The 22,164-nt window shown below is 38.4% G+C and overlaps 1 protein-coding gene across 2 annotated transcripts in view; it reads right to left on the reverse strand.

The window, feature by feature from the left end:
• tmcc2 (transmembrane and coiled-coil domain family 2) overlaps positions 1–22,164 on the reverse strand; it is a 144,131-nt gene that overhangs the window by 78,072 nt on the left and 43,895 nt on the right. Inside the window, exon 1 of one of the 2 annotated variants that reach the window (XM_073030625.1) lies at positions 3,690–3,779. The exons of the other annotated variant lie outside the window; for it this stretch is intronic. Within the exon in view, the coding sequence (XP_072886726.1) occupies positions 3,690–3,704 (15 nt within the window). The 5' untranslated portion in view covers positions 3,705–3,779. Of the gene's footprint in view, positions 1–3,689; positions 3,780–22,164 lie in introns of those variants that run through there. 2 annotated transcript variants of the gene reach the window in all.

Here is a 22,164-nt window from a genome sequence, read left to right on the forward strand (position 1 = left end):
ATCGTGGAACGTCCAGGAGGAGGTCTTTTCCAAACTTAAGAAGTGTAGCAATTTTTTTTTAGAGCAGTGGTTCCCTCTGTGGCGTCCTTCCATGAACACCATTCTCGTTCAATGTTTTTCTTGTAGTGGACACATGAACAGAGATCTTAGCAAGTTTTAGAGATTTCTGCAGGTCTTTTGCTGTTACCCTTGGGTTCTTTTTCACCTCCTTCAGCACTGCATGTTGTGCTCTTAGTGTGATCTCTGCAAGATGTCTACTCCTAGGGAGAGTAGCAACAGCACTGAGTTTCCTCCATTTGTCAATAATACTCAGGTCTTTAGAAATGCTTTTGTAGCCTTTTCCAGCTTCACACATCTCTACGATTGTCCTTTGGTTCTCTGAAAGATGTTTTGACCGAGGCATAGTGCAAATAAACATACTTCTTGAGAAGAGCAGACTCTGTCAGTAAACATACATACATAGGGCAGGGAACCTCTACAACCCACACCTCCAATCTCAACTCATTGATTGCAATACCTGACTCCAAATACCTTCTGTAGAAGGCATTACCCCAGAGGTTCACATACTTTTTTTGAACCTGGACTATAATTGTTTAAATGATGTACTCCGTATTGACAAGTAGTAGTACAATTGTTTGTGTGTTATTAGCTTAGGCAGATTGTGTTTGTCTATTATTGTGACTTAGATGAAAATCAGACCACTTTTTATGAGCAATTAATGCAGAAAACCAGGTAACTGCAAAGGCTTCATAAACTTTTTCTTGAAACTGTAAGTGCAACAGCTGCTCTATCCTGGCACAGGAGACAAGAGCAGAACACCCACTCCAAGTGTTGGTGATTCTCAGCCAACTTCTTCTCTGCCCTTAAAATAACAAGACGCTGCAGCAGAGAGTATCAAGGAATTTGCCTACAGAGCTCTGCCACATGAATGGAAATGTACTGCAATTTGAAGCAATCTGGAAACTTAACAGCATTTACACTACATAAACTAAGAAAAATCCAGACCAATATATACAAGTTAATTGTTATGCACAAGGCAATGAATTGCATATACTACTGTACGTCACAAGAGGTCCCTATTGGCATGAAGATGTAAACTCTTCCCCCTTGTGGCTGGTAATGGATGCTGTTAAGTATCTTGAAGCATCCCAGGTTTAGATTCAAGCAGGCATGTGTTACAGGAGTGTTGTGCTTCTAGAAAATAGACTGTGTTCCATACCGAAGCCTCTTTTTAATAGATGCTTCAAAAAAACAAGAGTTGAAAAAACAAACAGCAAATTCTATTACTCCCCCCCCCCCCCCATAAATTCTGTCAACAAATTTTATTCCATACCTAAATATTTTGGGTAGTGATTTTCTGCAAGGGTGTATTTTCCATTACCTGAAAGGCTGCAATGCAGAGGTTGCCTGTATGTCACGACAAATCACTGCCAAGCAATGTACAGATCATTTGCGGATAATTTAGGGCTTTAGCTGACTCACTTAAACATTTTCATACACCAGTATTTGGCCTTCTTCAAACTAATGAACTTTTATTTCAAAGTGTCAGCATCAACGAATTTTAGCTACATTGACAACTTTAGCTGGAGTTAATTCCAGATTAAAAAAATCATGTCACCGCATGATTTCCTCATTATTTTAGCTTTCAACAGAGATGGATCCACATCCTTAATATCTGAGAAATGACTATGGAAGCTTATTTTTTGCACTTTGACTACAGATTCAGAATAGCACCATGTAATGCTCTCTTGGTTTGACTCATTGAGAAGAAAATTATATACCAGTCTAAAATATCAGGAATTAACTACATACCATATTCCCAAATCTTTCTGTTATCAGCATAAAGGTGATTAAATTTGTGACCAACATCATCCAGAATCTGAATTGCTGCAGAGCAGAGTTGCAGGTCAACAACGATGATCAGCAACACACACAAAATGCCGAAGGAACTCAGCAGGCCAGGCAGCATCTAGGAAGAGAGTACAGTTGACATTTGAAATGTCAACTTCACTCTTTTCCTAGATGCTGCCTACCCCGCTGATTTCCTCCAGCATCTTGTGTGCGTTGCTTGGATTTCCAGCAACTTCAGATTTTGTTAACAATTATCAGTAACTCACAAAAGCCACAATAGCCCTGAAGTGTGGACAGATTTGGCCTTGCAGATTCAGATCATTTGGATATGTACCTTTCCCCACTACCAGAGTCCAGAAGGAACAGATGTGATTACTGATGGTCCCAGAAACTATCCTGTACAAACTCCTGACCTGTCATCTGATTTGTCTGCTCTCAGCTGCTATTACATGGGGCAGTGGTTAGTGCGATGTTATTACAGTATCATCTGTAAGATCGGGGTTCGATTCCTGCCACTGCTTGTGAGGAGTTTGTATATTCTCTCCATATAGCATGGGTTTCCTCTCACATTCAAAAGCTGTACTATTAGGTTTAGTGAGTTGTGGGCGTGCCATGTGGCCACTGGAAGTGTGGTGACGCTTGCGGGCTTCCCAGCACAATCCTTGCTGATTTGATTTAAGGCAAATGACACATTTCACTGTATGTTTCGATGTACATTTGATAAATATAACTCTTCATAAGTATCATGCAGATGCCAAATAACATTCGCACTCCTGACACCAATCTCACCCTATCATTATTCCAAACCCTACACGTTCTCTCACCATGCCTTCTGACACCCATGTTAAAATCCATCTTTTTGTCTGGTTTCATATCTCAACTCTTCCCTCTACAAAGAGGCTGCCCAAAAATATTGGGGCCACACTTGTAAGCAGGACCCAATGGAGGGAAATAAAACAGGTCCACATAGAGTATTTACCATTTGTGATCTCAGCCTTGAGTTATCATGAGTTGGATAGAAAAAATCATCACATCATGTCCACTTGCACCAAGGCAAAATAACATATGATATCATGCAACATAATGCTAACTAGTGGGACAGCCAAATAGTAGGCATTCTTAAAATCTATAAAACAAAATATGTTCAGGTATCTCTAATGTCACAGTGATGTTAGCAAATTATGGAGTAACAAGAATATATAGCTAACTATATGAATCCACTGTTAGATCCTTGCTGCCATTAATTCCATGAATACAGACACTCTGAAGTCAGTATTGCATTAAGAACAATTCCACCCTTAAACAAGCCCTCTAACAGAGTTCGGTGAAAGAAGACTGGGAATTTTATGTTCCTTGATACCAAAAATCAGACAGGTTTACTTTCATTGTTGCAAACCTAGCCAAATTCTGATTATTCATCAATAAAGTGCCCCAATCTAATCCTTTTAAGGTCATTTTCAAAAGGATAAGGCTAATGACAATTTTATGACTGTTAAATTCAGTGGAATGATATAATTACACTTCCTGATCCTTTAACCTAGAATCTATGAACAATAAACAGATTTCCCTTGAATGCACTTGGCTACTCATGATACAAAATTCATGCCACATGTAATGAACAATTGCTCTGTCATTTCCCCCTACCACCCTTTTGAAAAATAATTACACAGACGATACTCAGATTTTACAGAAATAACAATGCATCTTGCGCATTTCAAGGGAAAGTGATAGTTACTTGCAGTTAAACAACAATAAACTTATCTTAAATTACAAAGTGCAACATATTTTAGATTTTCAACCCCAACTTCATTTCTAAACAACATTTCTAACAAACATACCTGTAAATAAACCATTTCTGTGGACCGTAATGCACAAAACCTTGAAGGTCCTGGAAATGATTTCCTCTGCACTCACTAACAGGAACCCATTCAGTACTACTCTAATTCCCTAGAACAGAGGGCTTATTGTTAAACCTGCATATCTATCTGAAACACAAAAGCTAATAGGCTCAGCACGCCAAGAATAAAACGGAACAAATGCCCTGCAATAACCTCTGCCAAAGATGCATTGCTGGACTATGCAACTTAATCCCAAAGGGAAAAGGAAATGCTGTTTGATTTCTCGTGTAAATTCTGGTTGTAGAACTTGGGGGGTTCAGGCAGAAGCACAGAGTGAACCTGCTCTTCAATTTTTAATTTCTCTAGATACAATAAAATCCTCAGCCTATAACACCTACCAATTTGGGTTGTGGGTACATTTTACCAAGCCTGCAACCATCACTTCTCTATGCTTAGATGACATCCCATGTCTTTCATACACACAAAGAAAGCCAAAATACAAAAGCTGCAAGACTTCAATAAGACTTATCCAATTTTTCTTATACCTTTCACAAAGTTAACTCTTACATGTTTACAAAGCCTTAACTTTACGAGCAAACTCCAGATTTCAGTCATATGGGCATGAAGATCATTTTTTCATCCACACTCTGCAGCCGTACTAACTTTCTTCCAAACCATGCTCTTATCAAGGAGGAGAGGCTGACTGCATAAAGGGTAAATGGCAAAGATTTTAGGGAACTATTTCTCTCTGCCAAAGCTGCATGCACCTCAGTACAGCTGAGATAACTTATCTGGCAGCTTCAATCAGTTTGTTATTTTTGATTCCATGTCAGAGGTTGTTGAATTGGGACCTGAATTGGAGGTATAAGCTCATAATCAAAAATGATGTCTCAGTGCACAGCATCACATTCAAGAAGTGCTATCCTGAGGTCTAATTTGTCACACAAAGTCATGACTAAACTTTGTTTGACTCAAGTTCACATACTCCTTTACCCAAAGTACAGCATGGTGGATTAATCATCATTCCATCATTAAACACAATAAAAACTAATCAATTGATATTGTTCTTATTATTATTGCGAGATCAGACTGGAAGAAAAGCAAACTTCCCAGCACAATTGATGTTGTGCAGTAAGGGTCTCTTTTCTACACAAGTTTTGCTTTTGACTTAAATGAGTAGCTAAACTGATATTACAATTGCATTGTTTATACTTGGATATGTTTGTTTAATTTTTCCATTTTCTACTGCAGGACCTGGCTTGAATTGACAAAGAAACACAATTTTGAAAGGTGAGGTTGCCGAAAAATTTCTGTAATCCAAAGTTGGCAATGTTCCTGCAGATTACAATTTATCATTGATATCGATTCATCAGGTCCTGTGCATTTAAAGCCCATTGCTAAACTCTGTTGGCAGCTATTGGTAGTAAGATCTACATTTATTTGTTTATTCATTTATGGAGATACAGCACTAAATATATCCCCTTCCAGCCCTTTGATCCACACCACCCAGCAAAGCCCTGCTTCCATAAGAAATTACACAATCTCAAAATAATCATTTAACAAAACCAGCTTTTCTCTCTTCTTTACAACCTTGACTGAGGATGATGACGATGACAGGTATGGCATTAAGGATCTGGCCCTTCATCTCAGCTGAGAAGAGTATAACAAGCCTTACTACTGTGATGCATACAGATTGATTCCACAAACTACCCCTCAATTTCTAAGACCAACCTTTATGGTTTTTCAAAATCACAATGACCAAATAACATACCAACCAGTATGGCTTTGGACTGTGGGAGGAAATCAGAGCACCTGGAAGAAACCCACACAGTCACAGGAAGAACTCTTTGCAGACAGCAGTGGGAATTGAACCCAGGTTGCTGCTACTGCAACTGTGCTGTAAGTAGGATGGCAATGTGTGACACACATTGTCACTTTTATTCCTGATTTGAGCTGATCAAAACATTGAATCTGGGCATCCAAATAAGGAATGGTTGGCAGCTATTGGTGGTAAGATCTACATTTATTTGTTTATTCATTTATGGAGATACAGCACTAAATATCCCCTTCCAGCCCTTTGATCCACACCACCCAGCAAAGTCCTGATCCAAGACACTGACAAGACTGTGTACTACATGGAGTAAACAAGTGTAAATACACTTGCAGAGAAACAAGATCAAGTGACATTCCCACTCACTATGCCACTAAGCAAACTCGCCTGGAAAGTTTCAGTGTATGGACACTGACATGATTAGACTTGTCTGTGAGATTCCCAATCGCTGAAGCGATCAACACTCACTTATTGTATTAAAAACAAGGGAGTGTCCACTTAGCAATGATTAAGAGGACTGTCAAAACCTATGAAGGAGTGTTAAATAAGGAATTTGCAGATTCAAAAGTAACAAGCAGCAATGTGGGGAAGAGGGAATTGTGGGAGACTAGTAGTAGGAAAGTACAGAGAATAAAAAGACAATAGAGTTGAAAAACTTGTTGGACTGTACCAAAATCATTTTAACCAGATATTAATTTTAGTGCTTTATGGGTTATCTGCAAGCTCTGCAGAGCACACTGCTGAGTGATTAAACAATGCTCAAACAATGGCCTGACTCAGTTAGTTTTACTGCTCTCAGTATCCAATTCTGACATTCGATCCTTCTGACAAGCCGTATTCACTCACACTAATCAACAACTGCTTCTCAGGCTTATCCGTGCCAGAAGCACACTGCCACAGGGCAGTCTTCACCATCTCTGGAACAAGCCAACGAGAAAGGAATACTTTCTTGCAGTCCTGTGCACAAATACATTATTATTCAACGAAGTTGGTAGCTTTGAGCTGAGCACTGTTGTCAAGGTCCAGCTTGACACTAGACCCCACTGCACCACATAGAAAACTGCTATTTTAACCTTAAACAAATGTACCATTTCCATATAAGAATAGAAATTTGTTACAAAACTGAAACAAACCATTGAGTTCCTAAGTGTCAGGAAATGCTCCAACAATTAATACATTTTTTAAAAAACTGACACTAAAGCTCTGTCCACTGTGCCATTTCTCTCTCTCTAGCACCCAGTTATAGTTTTACTGTCATTGTTTTCAATAACAAGTATTCCAAATACTTCAATTCTCTCTTGGGCCTTTATTGTTCTGCACATTAGGGACTTTTAAGAGATGTTTAGATAGGCACACAGATATGAGGGGAATGAAGGGATATGGACATTGTGTTAGCATAAGGGATAAGTTAAGTGGGCCATTCGATAACTAATTTATATGGTACGACACAACATCGTGGGCCAAAATGCCTGTTCCTGTGCTGCAATTATGTTCAAGGTAAAAAAAAGTAATTTGTCACAAAACTCAGCTGAATGAAATGTGTCAAATGGCTTAATTGAATTGCTTCATAAATCAAGTCAAGTCGCTTTTTATTGTCATTTCGACCATAAACTGCTGGTACAGTACACAGTAAAAACGAAACAACATTCCTCCAGGACCATGGTGTTACATGAAACAACACAAAAACTACACTAGACTACAGACCTGCACCCGACTACATAAAGTACACAAAACAGTGCAGGGCAGTACAATAATTAATAAACAAGACAATAGGCACAGTAGAGGACAAATTTCAATATAATAATAAATGATTTAGATGTCAGACTAGACTCTAGGTATTAAGGAGTCTGGTGGCTTGGGGGAAGAAACTAAACTGTTGCACAGTCTGGTCGTGAGAGCCTGAATGCTTCAGTATCTTTTGCCAAATGGCAGGAGGGAGAAGAGTTTGTATGAGGGGTGCGTGGGGTCTTTTTATTAATCCTGCTTTCTTACATATCATTAATACATTAAAGAATAAAATCTAATATGATCACCATCAAAGAACCATCTACATCTTTAAAATGCTATTTTATGCTGAAAATATTAAAGATACCAAAATGGATTTTTTAAAAATCAGAGGTCCTAGAGTCTCAGTTGCTATGTAAACACATTACAGCACAATAATCCCAGATACTCAACATCTGGAATTCAGAAATACACTGGGGATGTGTTTCTTCTTTTCGTCTATATATTTTGTTACATTTGTTTTGTCAAAATACTTCACACCACTTTCTTCCAGAAACAGAAGATTAAGAGCAGTCAACATTTTCATGCCCAACCATCAATTATGACAAGGCACTCCAGGTTCATTCACCTATAGGAAAAGTCCTGACAGAGATGAAATGTAGCAGCTTGCAATAAGCCCCAGTTTAGAATATTCGTCCTTTTTGATAATAGCCTTTACAACAAAATCAAGGTTCCTTGATCATACTCTCCCAGGGCATCATGTCCTTGACCTTGTTACCTCCAGGAACCTGCACGTCTTTGTACAATAGGTCAAATTCTATGAAGAATATCATAAATTCCATGCCAAACTGTAAGCATATCCCTATATTAAGTGTCAGTAATTGTGGGATTCCTGAACACACTTGCTTGAATGTTAGATAGCTCAATCTTATTAATGGCTCTTTGCTGGTGACTCTACAATAATCCTCCACCATTGCACTCCTCAAAGTTAAGGTCAGTTGAAGTTGGAATAATTCCACATCATTTACAGTGGAGAACTGTTTGGTACAGCATTTTATTCGGTATATATGTTGTTAGGGACTAATTGTTAGCGTGGTATGATCTTTTTTAAACTGTTGAGCTTAATTCAATATTTTCAAATGCTTTAGGATTTATCACTTTTTTCCAATAATTTCAACATATTTAAATAGCTTTATAAAAAAAATAACTTCCAAAGCATTGAAAATATGCCTGTACATCAGAAATAGTTCATCTTTTGAAAGTTAGCTAATCTTACTGACAGTCATTTATCAGTTTTTTCTGCCATGAGTTTCACACACAGAACTTGTTCAAAACCCCCACATGAAGTTAATATACTGAAGACCCAACTGTATCACAAGGCCTTCAACATAAATATTTGGCTACCTTAGTCAAGTACTCACTGTGGAATGCACCTGCTATGAATTATAAATCCAAAGTCAGCAACAAACACCACTGGCTTGTCACTGACCTAAACCTCCAGGCAAGTTTCCAAAGCTCAAGCTGCAACAAACTGACAGCAAATAACTGCAACTTGGTCATATTTCCTTCATTCACGTTCCTTACTCGCTGAAAACCTCAGGAGATTTCTTTTTTCTTTCCACATGCTTTCAAGTCATTTTCCCCTCACATGTTTATATAAGGGGAGGGGCAAGAGCTAAATTAAACAAGTCGTGCAAAAATAAAAAAGTAGTGAGGTAGTGTTCATGGGTTCAATGTCCATTCAGAAATCAGATGGCACAGGGGAAAAAGAAAACTGTTCCTATATCATTTGAGTCTGTGCCTTCAGGCTCCTGTAACTCCTTCCTGATGATGGGGATCCTTAATGATGGATGCCACTTTTTGTTCTTGCCTGAGGCATTACCATACCAGAAGTGAAATTGGTGTCAAGAGATGTGGTAATATTCTTCCTCAGAACAGGAAAGACGTTGCAAATAGCTTCAAAAAGTCATCCATAACCACTCAGGGTTAAATCAATAGACTGAACAGAAAAAGGGAGTAGAAAACCAAGTTTCAATTTATAGAGGGCATTCCAGTATTTGTGGTAAATTGAAGTAATATTCACCTGCTTCCATAAGAAATTACACAATCCCAAAATAATCATTTAACAAAACCAGCTTTTCTCTCTTCTTTACAACCTTGACTGAGGATGATGACGACGACAGGTATGGCATTATGGATCTGGCCCTTCACCTCAGCTGAGAAGAGTATAACAAGCCTTACTACTGTGATGCATACAGATTGATTCCACAAACTACCCCTCAATTTCTAAGACCAACCTTTATGGTTTTTCAAAATCCAAGACAATGACAATTGTCACTGTTGAGGTCAAGTTTTTCCACTTCTTTTTTTGAAAAGCTGATGACATTTTCTGCCGAGTAAGAAGATTTAACCATTCCTTATTTGGATGCCCAGATTCAACAGTGATTGGACATAAAGTGCATGCATACAATGGGAACATGCAACAGTAATTATAATCAGATTACACTAACTCTGATAGTGGGAAGTGAGCCAGAAGGAAAAAATGCAAAATGAAAGACTGAGTAGAGGCAGCAAATGGATAACTCAGTGGATATAGCTTCAGAACAATTTAAGCCAAGGACATAGGTGTTTCTCTACCAATAACCTACCCAATAGTTTCAATTGGTTTCAGTAGAATACATAAATACTCAATTGCAATGCATCGAAACAATGTGGTGAAAATACATTTGCAAGTCTTTTGCTGCAAAAGAACACAATGAACAGGAAGTCAAAAAACCACTCAGCCTTGTTCTGCTATTCAATGAGATGAAATTTTATCAGCATAGAACTCAAAACTAATCTCTGAATTCACCATTTCTTGCTTTTCCCTTGTGCTTTAAAAAGATTTCATTCACTGTCTTAGATATATTCAATGACTTGAATTGCTCTTTTGGGGAGGAGCTCTCTTGGAAAAAGCTTCCGAAGAGTCATGACCCCAAGAGAAGGAATTTTTCAACACCCATCTTGCATGGGCAACCAATTGTTCCAATTAATCCTATTAGGTGAATGAAAACATCTCAAGCATTCATCCATGCCAAACTTATATGTTTCAATAAAATCACCTCTCATTCTTCTGTTGAACATTATTTTCGAACTGACATTCAAGTAGACCTTCAAAGCAGGAATCAGCCCTGTGCATCTGCTTTCCCATACTAGCATGCAAGTTCCTTAAACAGGAAGATCAAACCAAATCTGAATTCATCATTCCAGATGTCATTTCCAGCAAATTTGCTAACAAGACCCCACATTACTGGGGGCTTGACTTCCTAGAAAATAGTCCACATTTTGACTTTCTGTAATACAAATCTGCATCATCTGTATCAAAAAATCCAAGTTGCAAGAATATCATTTATTTACTTTTCCACCTCTTAAATCTCAGAAGAGCAAATTTCTATTTAATACCCCTGAACTTTCGGTAGTGATTTGTGAATTTTGTAAGGTCAAATTTCTCTTACCTAAACTTCCATAATGAAGGAATCGCCTGTACAACATGCCAACATTAAAACTCTATTTCATTTGTAATAACAATCTACATATTAGCCTTCTGAATTGCTTGTAGAAGCTGCATGCCAATCTTTTGTGTTTCATGCATCAAGCAGCAAAAAACCCATGTACTGTGACATTTTTTATTGTTATCCACTTACATAAATATTTAATTTTTCATTTTTGTTCCCATGTGGATATTGATCAAGATACAAAGAGCAAAGCAGATCTTGTGCTCGGGCTGTAGAAACAGCTGGTTAATTCCTATCTGTTACACAGTGAGCAGCTCAGAGCACCCCATCTGCAGGAGGATTCACAGGCCTGACAAAAAAATACAACATGGGTAAATTTTCCATAATGATAGCTAGAGCCAATGAGTTAATTAAATATATAATGTGGCTAAAGCAATAGTATTACATTCCCTTACATCTATAGGGTAGAAAAATAACAAGTGGAATTGACTGGCTAGATGAAAATAAACTATTCCATTAGTTGATAAATTTATGATTTGGGTATTGAAATTAAAAAGAACAAACAAGATTTTTGGAGTACAGTTCATAAATAGTTCAACAAAAAGCTCAGACTTGGAACCCACTCCCCAACAACAAACACCAATAAGTACTAAATTAATTTCTAAACCAAAACTCAGTGCTATATAAAAAAAACTGAACAAGACAAAGATGAGTGGATAGAACTTGGTCACATATCACTCTTGATTGCACTGAACAGCATACCAGATAAGGAGTTAGACAACTATAATTACAATTTTACTCAATCTTAAGTATTATCAAAATTCATGCCTTTAGACTGTACAATAACAGCACAATAAGGAGGGCAAGTTTAATTAAGCAGAGTCTCTTGGTCAATTTGCTTTTCTGAAAATATCTGCTACTGAGTATGTACACTTTTAGAGACAAGTTGTTAATATTCTAATCTGCTCATTACACTGTCCTAATGAAATTATTTCGACCAGTAAAGCTAACTTATTTGTCTTTCTTCACAGATGCTGCCTATGTAGTCTGTTTAGTTTAAAAACTTCCACCATCTGATTACTTTCGGAAGTTTTGTTCATTTAAACTTTTCTTGAGAAAATAAAATAAAGCTTACCTGAATGCTTTAGTACCTTCTCCTACCAGTAAGACTCATGAAACCCAAACTGTGTTCAATCATGCTGTTGGTACTGAGACAAAACACCTCTGTAGAACACAACTACAAGAACTGAGGGAAGACAACTAAAAGGACATTGAAGATAACTCTGTTCATCTCTTTTTGAGAGGAGAATTCAATCTCAGTTCAAGATTCAAAAACTTTATTGTCATTCTAACCGTACATCAGCTCTGCAGGGCAGAATGAGACAGCGTTTCCCAGGAGCAGTTCAATCATAACATAACAAACGCAACACTAAATAATAAACATAACAATAGTAAAACACAACAGCCACATGTCAGTTAAAAACAAGTTGTAAGTGTCCAGTGCAAGTTAAAAGTGTCCAAAGCAGAGCCAGGTAGAGCAGCTATTTAGCAGTCCGACTGCCTGTGGGAGTAGGCTGTTTAGTAGCCTTATGGTTTTAATTTTGATGCTCCTGCCATCAGGTAAACGTTACAGAAGAACAAACAGTTCATGGAGAGGGTGTGAGGGGTCTTTAATGATGTACCGTGTCTTCTGGAGGCATCGACTCTGAAAGAGGTCTTGGACAGAAGGTAGGGAGACCCCAATAACCTTCTCTGCTCCCCTAACCACCCTCTGCAAGGCTTTTTTGTCGGCAGCACTGCAGCTGGAGTACCAGGTTGTGATGCAAAAGGTCAGCACACTCTCAACCACGCCTCTGTAGAATGTAGTTAAGATGTTAGTAGGGAGTGATGCTTGTTTAAGCTTCCTCAGAAAGTGCAATCTCTGCTGGGCTCGTTGCACAATCTCAGTGGTGTTCCTGGACCAGGTGAGATTGTCCGAGATCTGCACCCCAAGGAACTTGATGTTTTCCACTCTCTCCACTGTGGAGCCGCTGATGCTGAGGGGTGTGTGCTCAGGCTGAGACCATCTGAAATCGACGATCATCTCCTTGGTTTTGGTGACATTAAACATCAAGTTGTTGTCACTGCACCAGCTCTCTAGGCGTTTGACCTCCTCCCTGTACATTGTTTCATCATTTTTGCTGATGAGCCCCACCACTGTGGTATCATCAGCAAATTTAATGATCAGGTTCTCCATGAATCTGGCTGCGCAGTCATGTGTTAGCAGTGTAAGTAGCAATGGACTAAGCACACAGTGCTCAGTGGGATCCAGTGCTCAGTGTGATGAAGTCAGAGATGTTCCTGCCAACACGGACTGACTGTGGATATGCCAGGTAAGCTAACTATCAGGGACAAATCTCCTCAGTTTTTTTTTAAAGCACCATTAATTAAAATAAACTTTCACTATCATGCTTAATATACTCCAATACTTGAACTACAAGAGAGAGAAAACAAAACCCTCTCTCTGTTACAAGCAACATCACAAATCTCCCCCAGCCATTTCATAAATAACAGCTGTAGGATACAACAGACAATTACAAAATGATATAAATTGTGCTGGTGCATCCTTAAAATTTTACAACTGGTGAGAGATAAAAATGCCATCAAAATTAATATATTTAAAACCTCATTGCTTACATATCTTATTGTCCTAAAAGTAACAGATGACAGTACTTTCAAAGAACTTACAGTAAAAGGCTGTACAACATCAAGATCTACAATAACAAAATACCTTGTGGTCAACTGAGGGCAGTTTAAGTGCAAACTATGCACTTCAGAGTCAAGAAAATAAATTTTAGGTATAGATTAAAATGTCCTGCAATAATCTTTACAAAATATCTCCACTACACCATAAAAATAATGCCCAGCATATTAATGTGGAATTGCATTCTTCCTGTCATGTGCAAACTTCTGTTGTACAAGATTGATTTTTTATTAAAAGACAAACAAGCATTTGTATTGCACCATTTAATATTCCACAGCCAATTAAGTGCTTTCTAAATGCAATCATTAAATCTTTATATAGAAAAATGTGATGTAAAATGCTTGTTCAGCAGGTTCCCAGAAATGTCAATGTAGCAATGACCAAAGAACCAAGAAAAGTTGTCATTTCAGGAAATAAACCTTGGCTGGACATCAACTCCATGTTGCTATCCATGAGCTATCCATGTGTGTTGCAAGGTCATATGTTTCAAGATTTTCACCCACTGATAATGATAAATAGCAAATACCTTCCCAAGGTGGAGGAAGCCCAGCGGAGTACATATGGATAGTGGGGTTCCCGTGTGCTTGTTAATTCTCCCTTCCAGACAGTACAAGTCACAGGGAGGTTCTGTGGAGCAGTTTCCACTGCTTCAAACTTGGAACAGTACCAACAACCATATACCATAATACGTCTGTGAAATGAAGAAAAGCAAACTGGGATCTTAATCAATAGATTCACCAAAAGGTCCAATCACAGTACCAAATGGACTAAAAGCCATGGCATTGCTTCAAACTTACTTACATCTTCCACACTGCAATTCTGCACCTTTCCTCCACTCCTCCCATCTCCACAATGACTGTGCATGTTTTCTGGGGAATGCCCTTCAAGTGAACTTCTTTGTCTGATGGCATCAGGTTTTACAAGTGCTGATGGAAGTGCACTCAAAAAAAGGAGTATTCTATCACACTAACTCAGGCCTCAGATGTTGGAAAAGCTTTGCAGTAGAAAAGAGAACCATCACAGAATAACCAGTTTGTTTTTTTCATGGTATACGTAAGGCTGGTCTGCTCAGTTCCATGATAATGACAAAGAATTCAGCGCTGATGAATGCCACTGAGTATGAAAGTGAGACTGTGAACCTATTTCACTGACACTGAAGTGTCATGACCATCATTTGCCACCCACCAGTCATCAACTTCATACTCTCCAGGGTTTGCAGTGCACAGACATGGACTGCTGTCAGTGGACATGCAATATCACCTGCGTCTCAATATCACCAAGACCAAGGAGATGGTGGTGGACTTTAGGAGATCTAGGCCTCATATGGAGCCAGTGATCATTAATGGAGAATGTGTGGAGCAGGTTAAGACCTACAAGTATCTGGGAGTACAGTTAGACGAGAAGCTAGACTGGACTGCCAACACAGATGCCTTGTGCAGGAAGGCACAGAGTCGACTGTACTTCCTTAGAAGGTTGGCGTCATTCAATGTCTGTAGTGAGATGCTGAAGATCAGTTGTGGAGAGCGCCCTCTTCTTCGTGGTGGCGTGTTGGGGAGGAAGCATTAAGAAGAGGGACGCCTCACGTCTTAATAAGCTGGTAAGGAAGGCGGGCACTGTCGTGGGCAAAGTACTGGAGAGTTTAACATCGGTAGCTGAGCGAAGGGCGCTGAGTAGGCTACGGTCAATTATGGAAAACTCTGAACATCCTCTACATAGCACCATCCAGAGACAGAGAAGCAGTTTCAGCGACAGGTTACTATCGATGCAATGCTCCTCAGACAGGATGAAGAGGTCAATACTCCCCAATGCCATTAGGCTTTACAATTCAACCGCCAGGACTTAAGAACTTTTTAAAAGCTATTATTAATGCTTTTTGAGATAGTGATTTAGATGCATATCATATTTTTTACTGAGTTAAGTATTGTATGTAATTAGTTTTGCTACAACAAGTGTATGGGACATTGGAAAAAAAGTTGAATTTCCCCATGGGGATGAATAAAGTATCTATCTATCTATCTATCAGAAAAGAAAAGCATATCATCAATAGCAAGCATGCTTACTGTTGACTTATGATGAAAGGAAGGTTATTAATGAAGATAAGTGAAGATGGCTGGATCAGAGAATCTACCTAGAGTAATTTTTGCAGCAGAGACAATGAGTGCATCCATCATGAGAGGTCCTCACTCAATAATTCCACAATGGAGACACTTCCCAGTTCAGGGCAGTATAATGGGCAGTTACAGGAGCTGGTGCCTTAGAGAATGCAGACAGCACCTGCATCAATTCTGACTTGGGAGCTCTCTGTGTAGAGTTCCCACATTCTCCCTGTAACCGCATGTGAGTTTCCACCTGAATGCTCCAGTTACCGCCCACAACCCAAACGTGCGGATTGATAGGTTAACGAGCTACTATTACATAACCCCCGCTTTATGTAGTAGTGGTAGAATTTAGAGGGAGTTCATGACAATGTGAGGAGAATAGTTAATGTAGGATGAGCGTAAACAGTTGGTTGGCCAAAAGACCAGTTTTCATGCAGTATTGCTCTCCGATTCCATCACTCAATACCACTGTTTTCATTTTTACTGAGTTCTTCATATCACACTTGATCAAGTCTCACTGATGTCAGGGCTGACATTCTTAACTCATCTTGGCCATTCAACTCTTCTCCTCCTGCAACCACCCCAATCACCACCCCCCCCCCCCCCCCCACTTATGCTCTCAAATAGCCATTAATCCGAAAGCCCAAAGTGTTGACAGACACTGAACATACAGAAATGGGACACCTGGTTATTTTGCCCTCAACTACTGTACCCTTACCAACAGTTGCCTGGGATTCAAATCTATTTTTGTGTACACAACATCACTTGGCAATTTTCCACATTGGCACATAAACACAGGTGGTGGTGGTGGTGCTGAAGTTTATCTGAAGCAGGGTAAGTTGGACTACAGAACATCAAGGATGCTATGAGGATTTTTAGCTTTTGTTGTATCCAGGACACTGAGATATTTTCCCAATATTGAATGGAGTAAACAGAATTAAAAGATTTAGTTCTGCTTTGGAAAGAACGGTGGTAGCAGAGTCAAATATCAACACAGCACTTTGGTTGCAGATGGCTATAATCACATCAGAATCATCATTTCAAACACAAACAAATAATGCCTTGATATGAAGGCAGTCATTCTCATGAAGTAACGCACTAAACATTGTCTGCATGGCTGTAGCATGATCTGGAAATCATACCGGCAAAATCCAAACTGAGCATCATTGAACAGGTTATTCTGAGAAAAAAATAATCAGCATTTTATTGCAGTTTTAAAAACAGTTTTGACTTGAGCTAAGCAATGCTTTTTTTCCAAGGAGTCAAACAGAATGTTGACAAAGCTTGAAGAAAATAAGATTGAATGCCCACATTGAAAAAGAGAATTTCTGCAAAGTTGGAAGTGAGAGGGAAAAATTGAAATTAAAATCAATATTGAAGATCAGTGTTTATTATATTAAGATCATGAAATTCATTTTATTTCATAATTCATGTTATATGAATATTTGGATTGTATAAAATGAGAAGTATTTAATCCAAGAAGTCTAATTGTAATTCCTCCAATATACTAATGTTACAAAAACAATTGCAATGAAACTACAACAGACATTCAAACAAAATTCTTCTAAATTAAGTGACTCATCATAATGCAAAGCTGTGTAGAGAAAGTGCTGAGTGGTCTTGACAAAAGACAATTCATAAAGTAGATTACAAGAGCCAGCTAATTCCCAAATCTCTCTGCAAGTAACATCAACCAATCATCACCCACTAGTTTTATCCAACACAGTTGGATAGCATTATATCTCGTTCAGATAATATCCTGTGCTCCACACAAAATTCAAGTTGGCACTGAACTATAACTCTAAATAATCACATAAAACCTCATCATCTGTCAGCAGGTATCAAGAGTTAGACACTCAGTGGTCACTTTATTAGGTACAGCAGTGAAACCCAGTGTGGTCTTCTTCTACTGTGGGGTTCAAGGATCAGCATGTTGTGCATTCAGAAATACTCATCATACCACTGTTGTAACACATGGTTATTTAAGTTACTGTTACTTTCCTGTCAGCTTGAACCAGTCTGGCTTATCGCATTAACAAACCATTTTCACCACTAAACTGCTACAGACTAGATGTTTTTTTTAAATTTCTCACACCATTCTCTGCAAACCTCAAACTGTTGTGTATGAAAAGCCAAGGAGATCAACAATTTCTGAGATACTCACACCAACCAACAATCATTCCATGGTCAAAGTCACTTGGATCACACTTCTTCCCCATTTTGATATTCGGTCTTAACAACAACTGAATCTCTTTACCATGTTTGCATGCTTTTAATAATTCCATTGTTACCACATGATTGGCTGAATAGATATTTGTATTAATGAGTTAGTGTACAGGTGTACTGGCATTTGCAGGATTCCCTGTGAATGCAGAGCAGTTTATATCGGCCAGAAATTTGCATCAAGGAGCATAAGAGGTGTATCTATTTGGGTTATCCACAGAAATTGGCAGTAGCAGAACTGCATTCACAACAGCCATAGGATTGACTTCGACAGCACAAAACTACTGTGTTCTACCAATGACTTTTGGGACCGTCTAGTGAAAGAAGGCATTGAAACAAAACTAGAGAAAAAGAATTTTAACAAGGATGAAGGTCTTACTCCAAGTAAGAACTGCAATTTGATAGTAAACAAGGTGGGACAGCAGAAACCTGATTGGTTGAAGACTAACCAATCAGGGGGGATGGACAACAGGAGTATAAATACCACCAGACTAGACATGCCCAGGCATCATCCCGCCCAGAAGATGACAGAGTTTGAGATCAAAATGTCGGTTGTAATCAATACCTGTACCCCTGCTTGAAGCCCAAGAAGAGTTTATTCATCATAAACACTGTGAAAGCACTGGATTCTTTTTCAGTAGGCCATTAGGCCATGTAGTGACACTGTCCACTAGATGCAAGCAAACATGATGGGTTTCTGGGTCAATCCGCAGTGTTCTTGTTGAAAACTGCATGTAGAATTTACAGAGAAGGAATAAAAACACTTAAGACCATCTGCATTTTATCAGTGATTAACAGGTGTTTCCTCTTATGAAACGCACAGCAACATAGACTGCTTTCTCCTGTATCCATCAGTTAATAACAAATTCAAATGTTAATTTAAGCAGAGACTACTTTATTTTTTGTTCCAATGACTCCTAGTCTAAGTGTGTAGTACCTAATGTTCCCCAGACACTAATGTGTAAGATTCAAATTACTAGTGCACTTACACTGAAGACTCAAAGTACACTGGATTCCAGCTAACATCAAATTACATTTTGTTAAAAAATACCCAGGAAATACATACAAGGCGCCGGAAACACAATGCATCAGATAATACACAAAATAAGGTACATGTTCATTTCCATTCATCCTGTGAAATGCTTGGCATGATGCATTTGGTCAACTATAAGCATGCATTGCCATGTGCAGTTATGAAATGAAAAAAAAAATCCTACAGTGCCTTTCAGAATCTCAGCATGTCTTGATATGCTTTATAACTAATAAGTCAGCATTACAAATACGGGTGAAGAGGAAAGACACAATTCATGCTGAATTTTAAAAAAAAATCAGGGAAAAATGTTATTATTTTTTCATTTTAAAAACAAGAACAGTCCAAGATAAATTTCACTTGTATATTTCCCACAAAAGTGTATTTACTGTCAAGTTGTAGTTTGCATGCAATCAGGATTTACAGCATTTTATGTGACCAAAATGACCCTAAATCTGCTTTAGCAATGCATTCCTGAAAGCAGAGCAGCAGACTCTAAAGCTGAACTTAGTTTTAGTAGGGTCAATAATGGTTGTCTGCAATCACAAAAGCCAGAATCTCTCACAGCTCACTATCCAGGCTCTCCATAACATGTGGGGATTCAGATAGGTATTAATAAGCAAGTCAGACTACAAGATGGCAGAAAGTACAAGGGAAAAAAAGTGAAGATTAAAACATCACAAACATCAAGCTCTAATCATGAAGAAGAGAGCAAAAATGTGAAAGGGACAACAGATAATAGTTCAGAATGGCAATTTCTTGACAGAGAAAAAATATCTGCAGTCAGATTCAGATCATGGTCTTGCTGGCTACTAAACAAGCACTCAATTGAGGCAAAATAATTTTTGGACAAAAGGTTATGTTAATGGGATCACAGCATGTAAAGAAAACACATCCAGAGCAAAATGCTAAAAAGAACAAAGTAACATTGTGCAATGATAAATGGATACTTTTTATTAAAAATGGATCCCATGACTTCATTATGGTGAAAATGTGCATTCAAAAACAAGATCAATACAGTAACCGACACAAAAATCCAAAATTAGCTTAGAAAAGATTCTGTGTTAAATTTGTATTCCCTGATGGTCTGTGTAAACTTTAAAATAGGCTATAACATTATGTGCAAAAATAGCTTCAGGAATTGTGTGAGGCAGAGGCATTCAACCAGAATGCAGAATGCGACATCCAACTTATTGTCAGTCATCTGCAGTGCTGCAATAAATAAGTCAGAAAACCATCATCATGTGGTTTCAAAATCATTTGTCACTCTAACAGAGCTAATGATAGCTAATACCTTGGATTGTACATCAAACAATATTTTTTTTATTTAAAGTATCTAATACCAACATGAAATGTTTTCTACATAAATAGCTGAATTTGGTCTTGAGGCACAACGATAAAATATTGTGGAAATGCTTCAAAGATTCCAACTAGTTCCAATCACAACTAAATGGAATTGCCTATGCACTTCAGAGAACAACCCAATAGGCCTGATTAACAGAGCAGAAGAAAATAAGAGACTTGGGCTGTCTGCCTTCCACCATTTAGCATGATCAGAACTGCTCTAAGCTAGCTTCATCTCCTCTTCTGTGCCACCACCTCTCAAAAGACATTTATTTCTCAATTTTATCAAATATTTGTCCAGCTGTACTTCAAATAGTAATAACTTCCAGCACTCCCCAAGGTAAAGAATTCCAGAGGTTCACTAGTCTCTACAGGAAGAAATTTCTACTCCCAACATGAACCACTGTCAAGCCTCCTTAGAATCTCATATCTGAATTGGGACACTGCTCATTCTCCAGTCTCCAGAAATATAATCCCAAACTATTTAGGTTCTCTGGATAGGACCAACACTCTCATCCCAGGAATTAGCCCAATGAATCTCCTTTGCACTACTTCCAACGTTACTTTATTTTGTAAGGGGACCAAAACCGTACGCAGTATCCTAGGCGAGGCCTCTCCTCACAAGTGCAACTAAAGCTCCACATTTCTGAACTCCAGTCCCTTTGCAATAAAAGCAAAAATGAAATTTGCCTCCTTAACTACTCGTTGGAGCTGGCAACTTGCATTTTGCGACTCATGCCGTAGAACACCCAAGTCCCTCTGAAATTCGCTCAATTGCAGTTTCTCTCAGGATAATAATCCCTCTTTTGATTCTGCTGGCTGTGTGAGCTTACATTGGGGAGGGTGCAGATGAGATTCACCAGAAAAGTTGGGATACTTAGGTTATGGAGAAAGACTGGACAGGCTGAGCTCATTTTCCCTCAAGTAAAGCAGACTTTACTTGATCTGACAGAATTATACAAGATTTAAGAGAGGCACAAACAGGGAGGACAGTCTAAATCATTTTTCCGCGACTGCAGGATATCAAAAACGAGTATAGTAAGTAGGCAAGAGGAATAAGTTTTAAAGGAGATCTGTGGAGCAAGATTTTTTTTTAAAAGACAGAGGTGATATCCAGAACACAATGCCAAAGGAGGTGGTGGAATCTGATACTATTCTATGCCTTGGAGGAATTTAGAATAAACAGGCAAAGCACAGAAGGATACAGTCCTAATACAGGCAATTTGAATTGGTGTAGGTGACCAAAAAAGGTCAGCATGGACAGAATGTGGTGAAAAGCCCATTTCTGTGCAGTATGCCTCTATGAGTCAGCTGATGGATATGAGGTCCCATCCCAGAATGTTCAGACAGCCTTGGGCAGTCGCTGCAGAGTTATTTTAAAACAGTTGAAGTACATTTAATTTCTTAAAATCTTTGAAATAAAAAAATAAATTATTGGTAATTAAAGCACAAAGTTGAAGTAAAATAAAGAAAAAAAATCTCCTTGGCTGCACTAATCTTTTTAATCAAAATTCCCAAACCCAACTGAAGTAATTATTTACTTATTACAAGCCTCGGCCATCAGAATGCCAAAGACCTGTGTGCAAAATGTATCTGAACCTACAGTGTAGGGCTGTGTTCCATGATTGAACCTGAGCTATTGTCATTCATTCATCACTTTAAAAAAGGCAGCATCCAGAAATGGTGTCCTTAATTTCTGTGTTCTAAAAATAAAAATTAAAAATGCTCAAAGTGCTTAGCAGGTGAAATCATGTGCATGGAAGGGAACCACAATCCAACATTTACAGTCATAAGCATCTGCAGTGGTACAAAAACAAATGGAGCAGTACAATAAACCTTGGACTGCAAATATTAATATGGCCTGCATAGCAAAAGTCAATATACCAATCAAGGATACATTAAATTACAAATTTAAGGAGATGATTATTTTAAGCAGAATGTTCTCTAGTCTGTTGACTTCTACCCTCAGACAAATGGTCTGCCAGA

This window comes from Hemitrygon akajei, chromosome 27, assembly GCF_048418815.1.
Source record: "Hemitrygon akajei chromosome 27, sHemAka1.3, whole genome shotgun sequence".
Taxonomy (NCBI): domain Eukaryota; kingdom Metazoa; phylum Chordata; class Chondrichthyes; order Myliobatiformes; family Dasyatidae; genus Hemitrygon; species Hemitrygon akajei.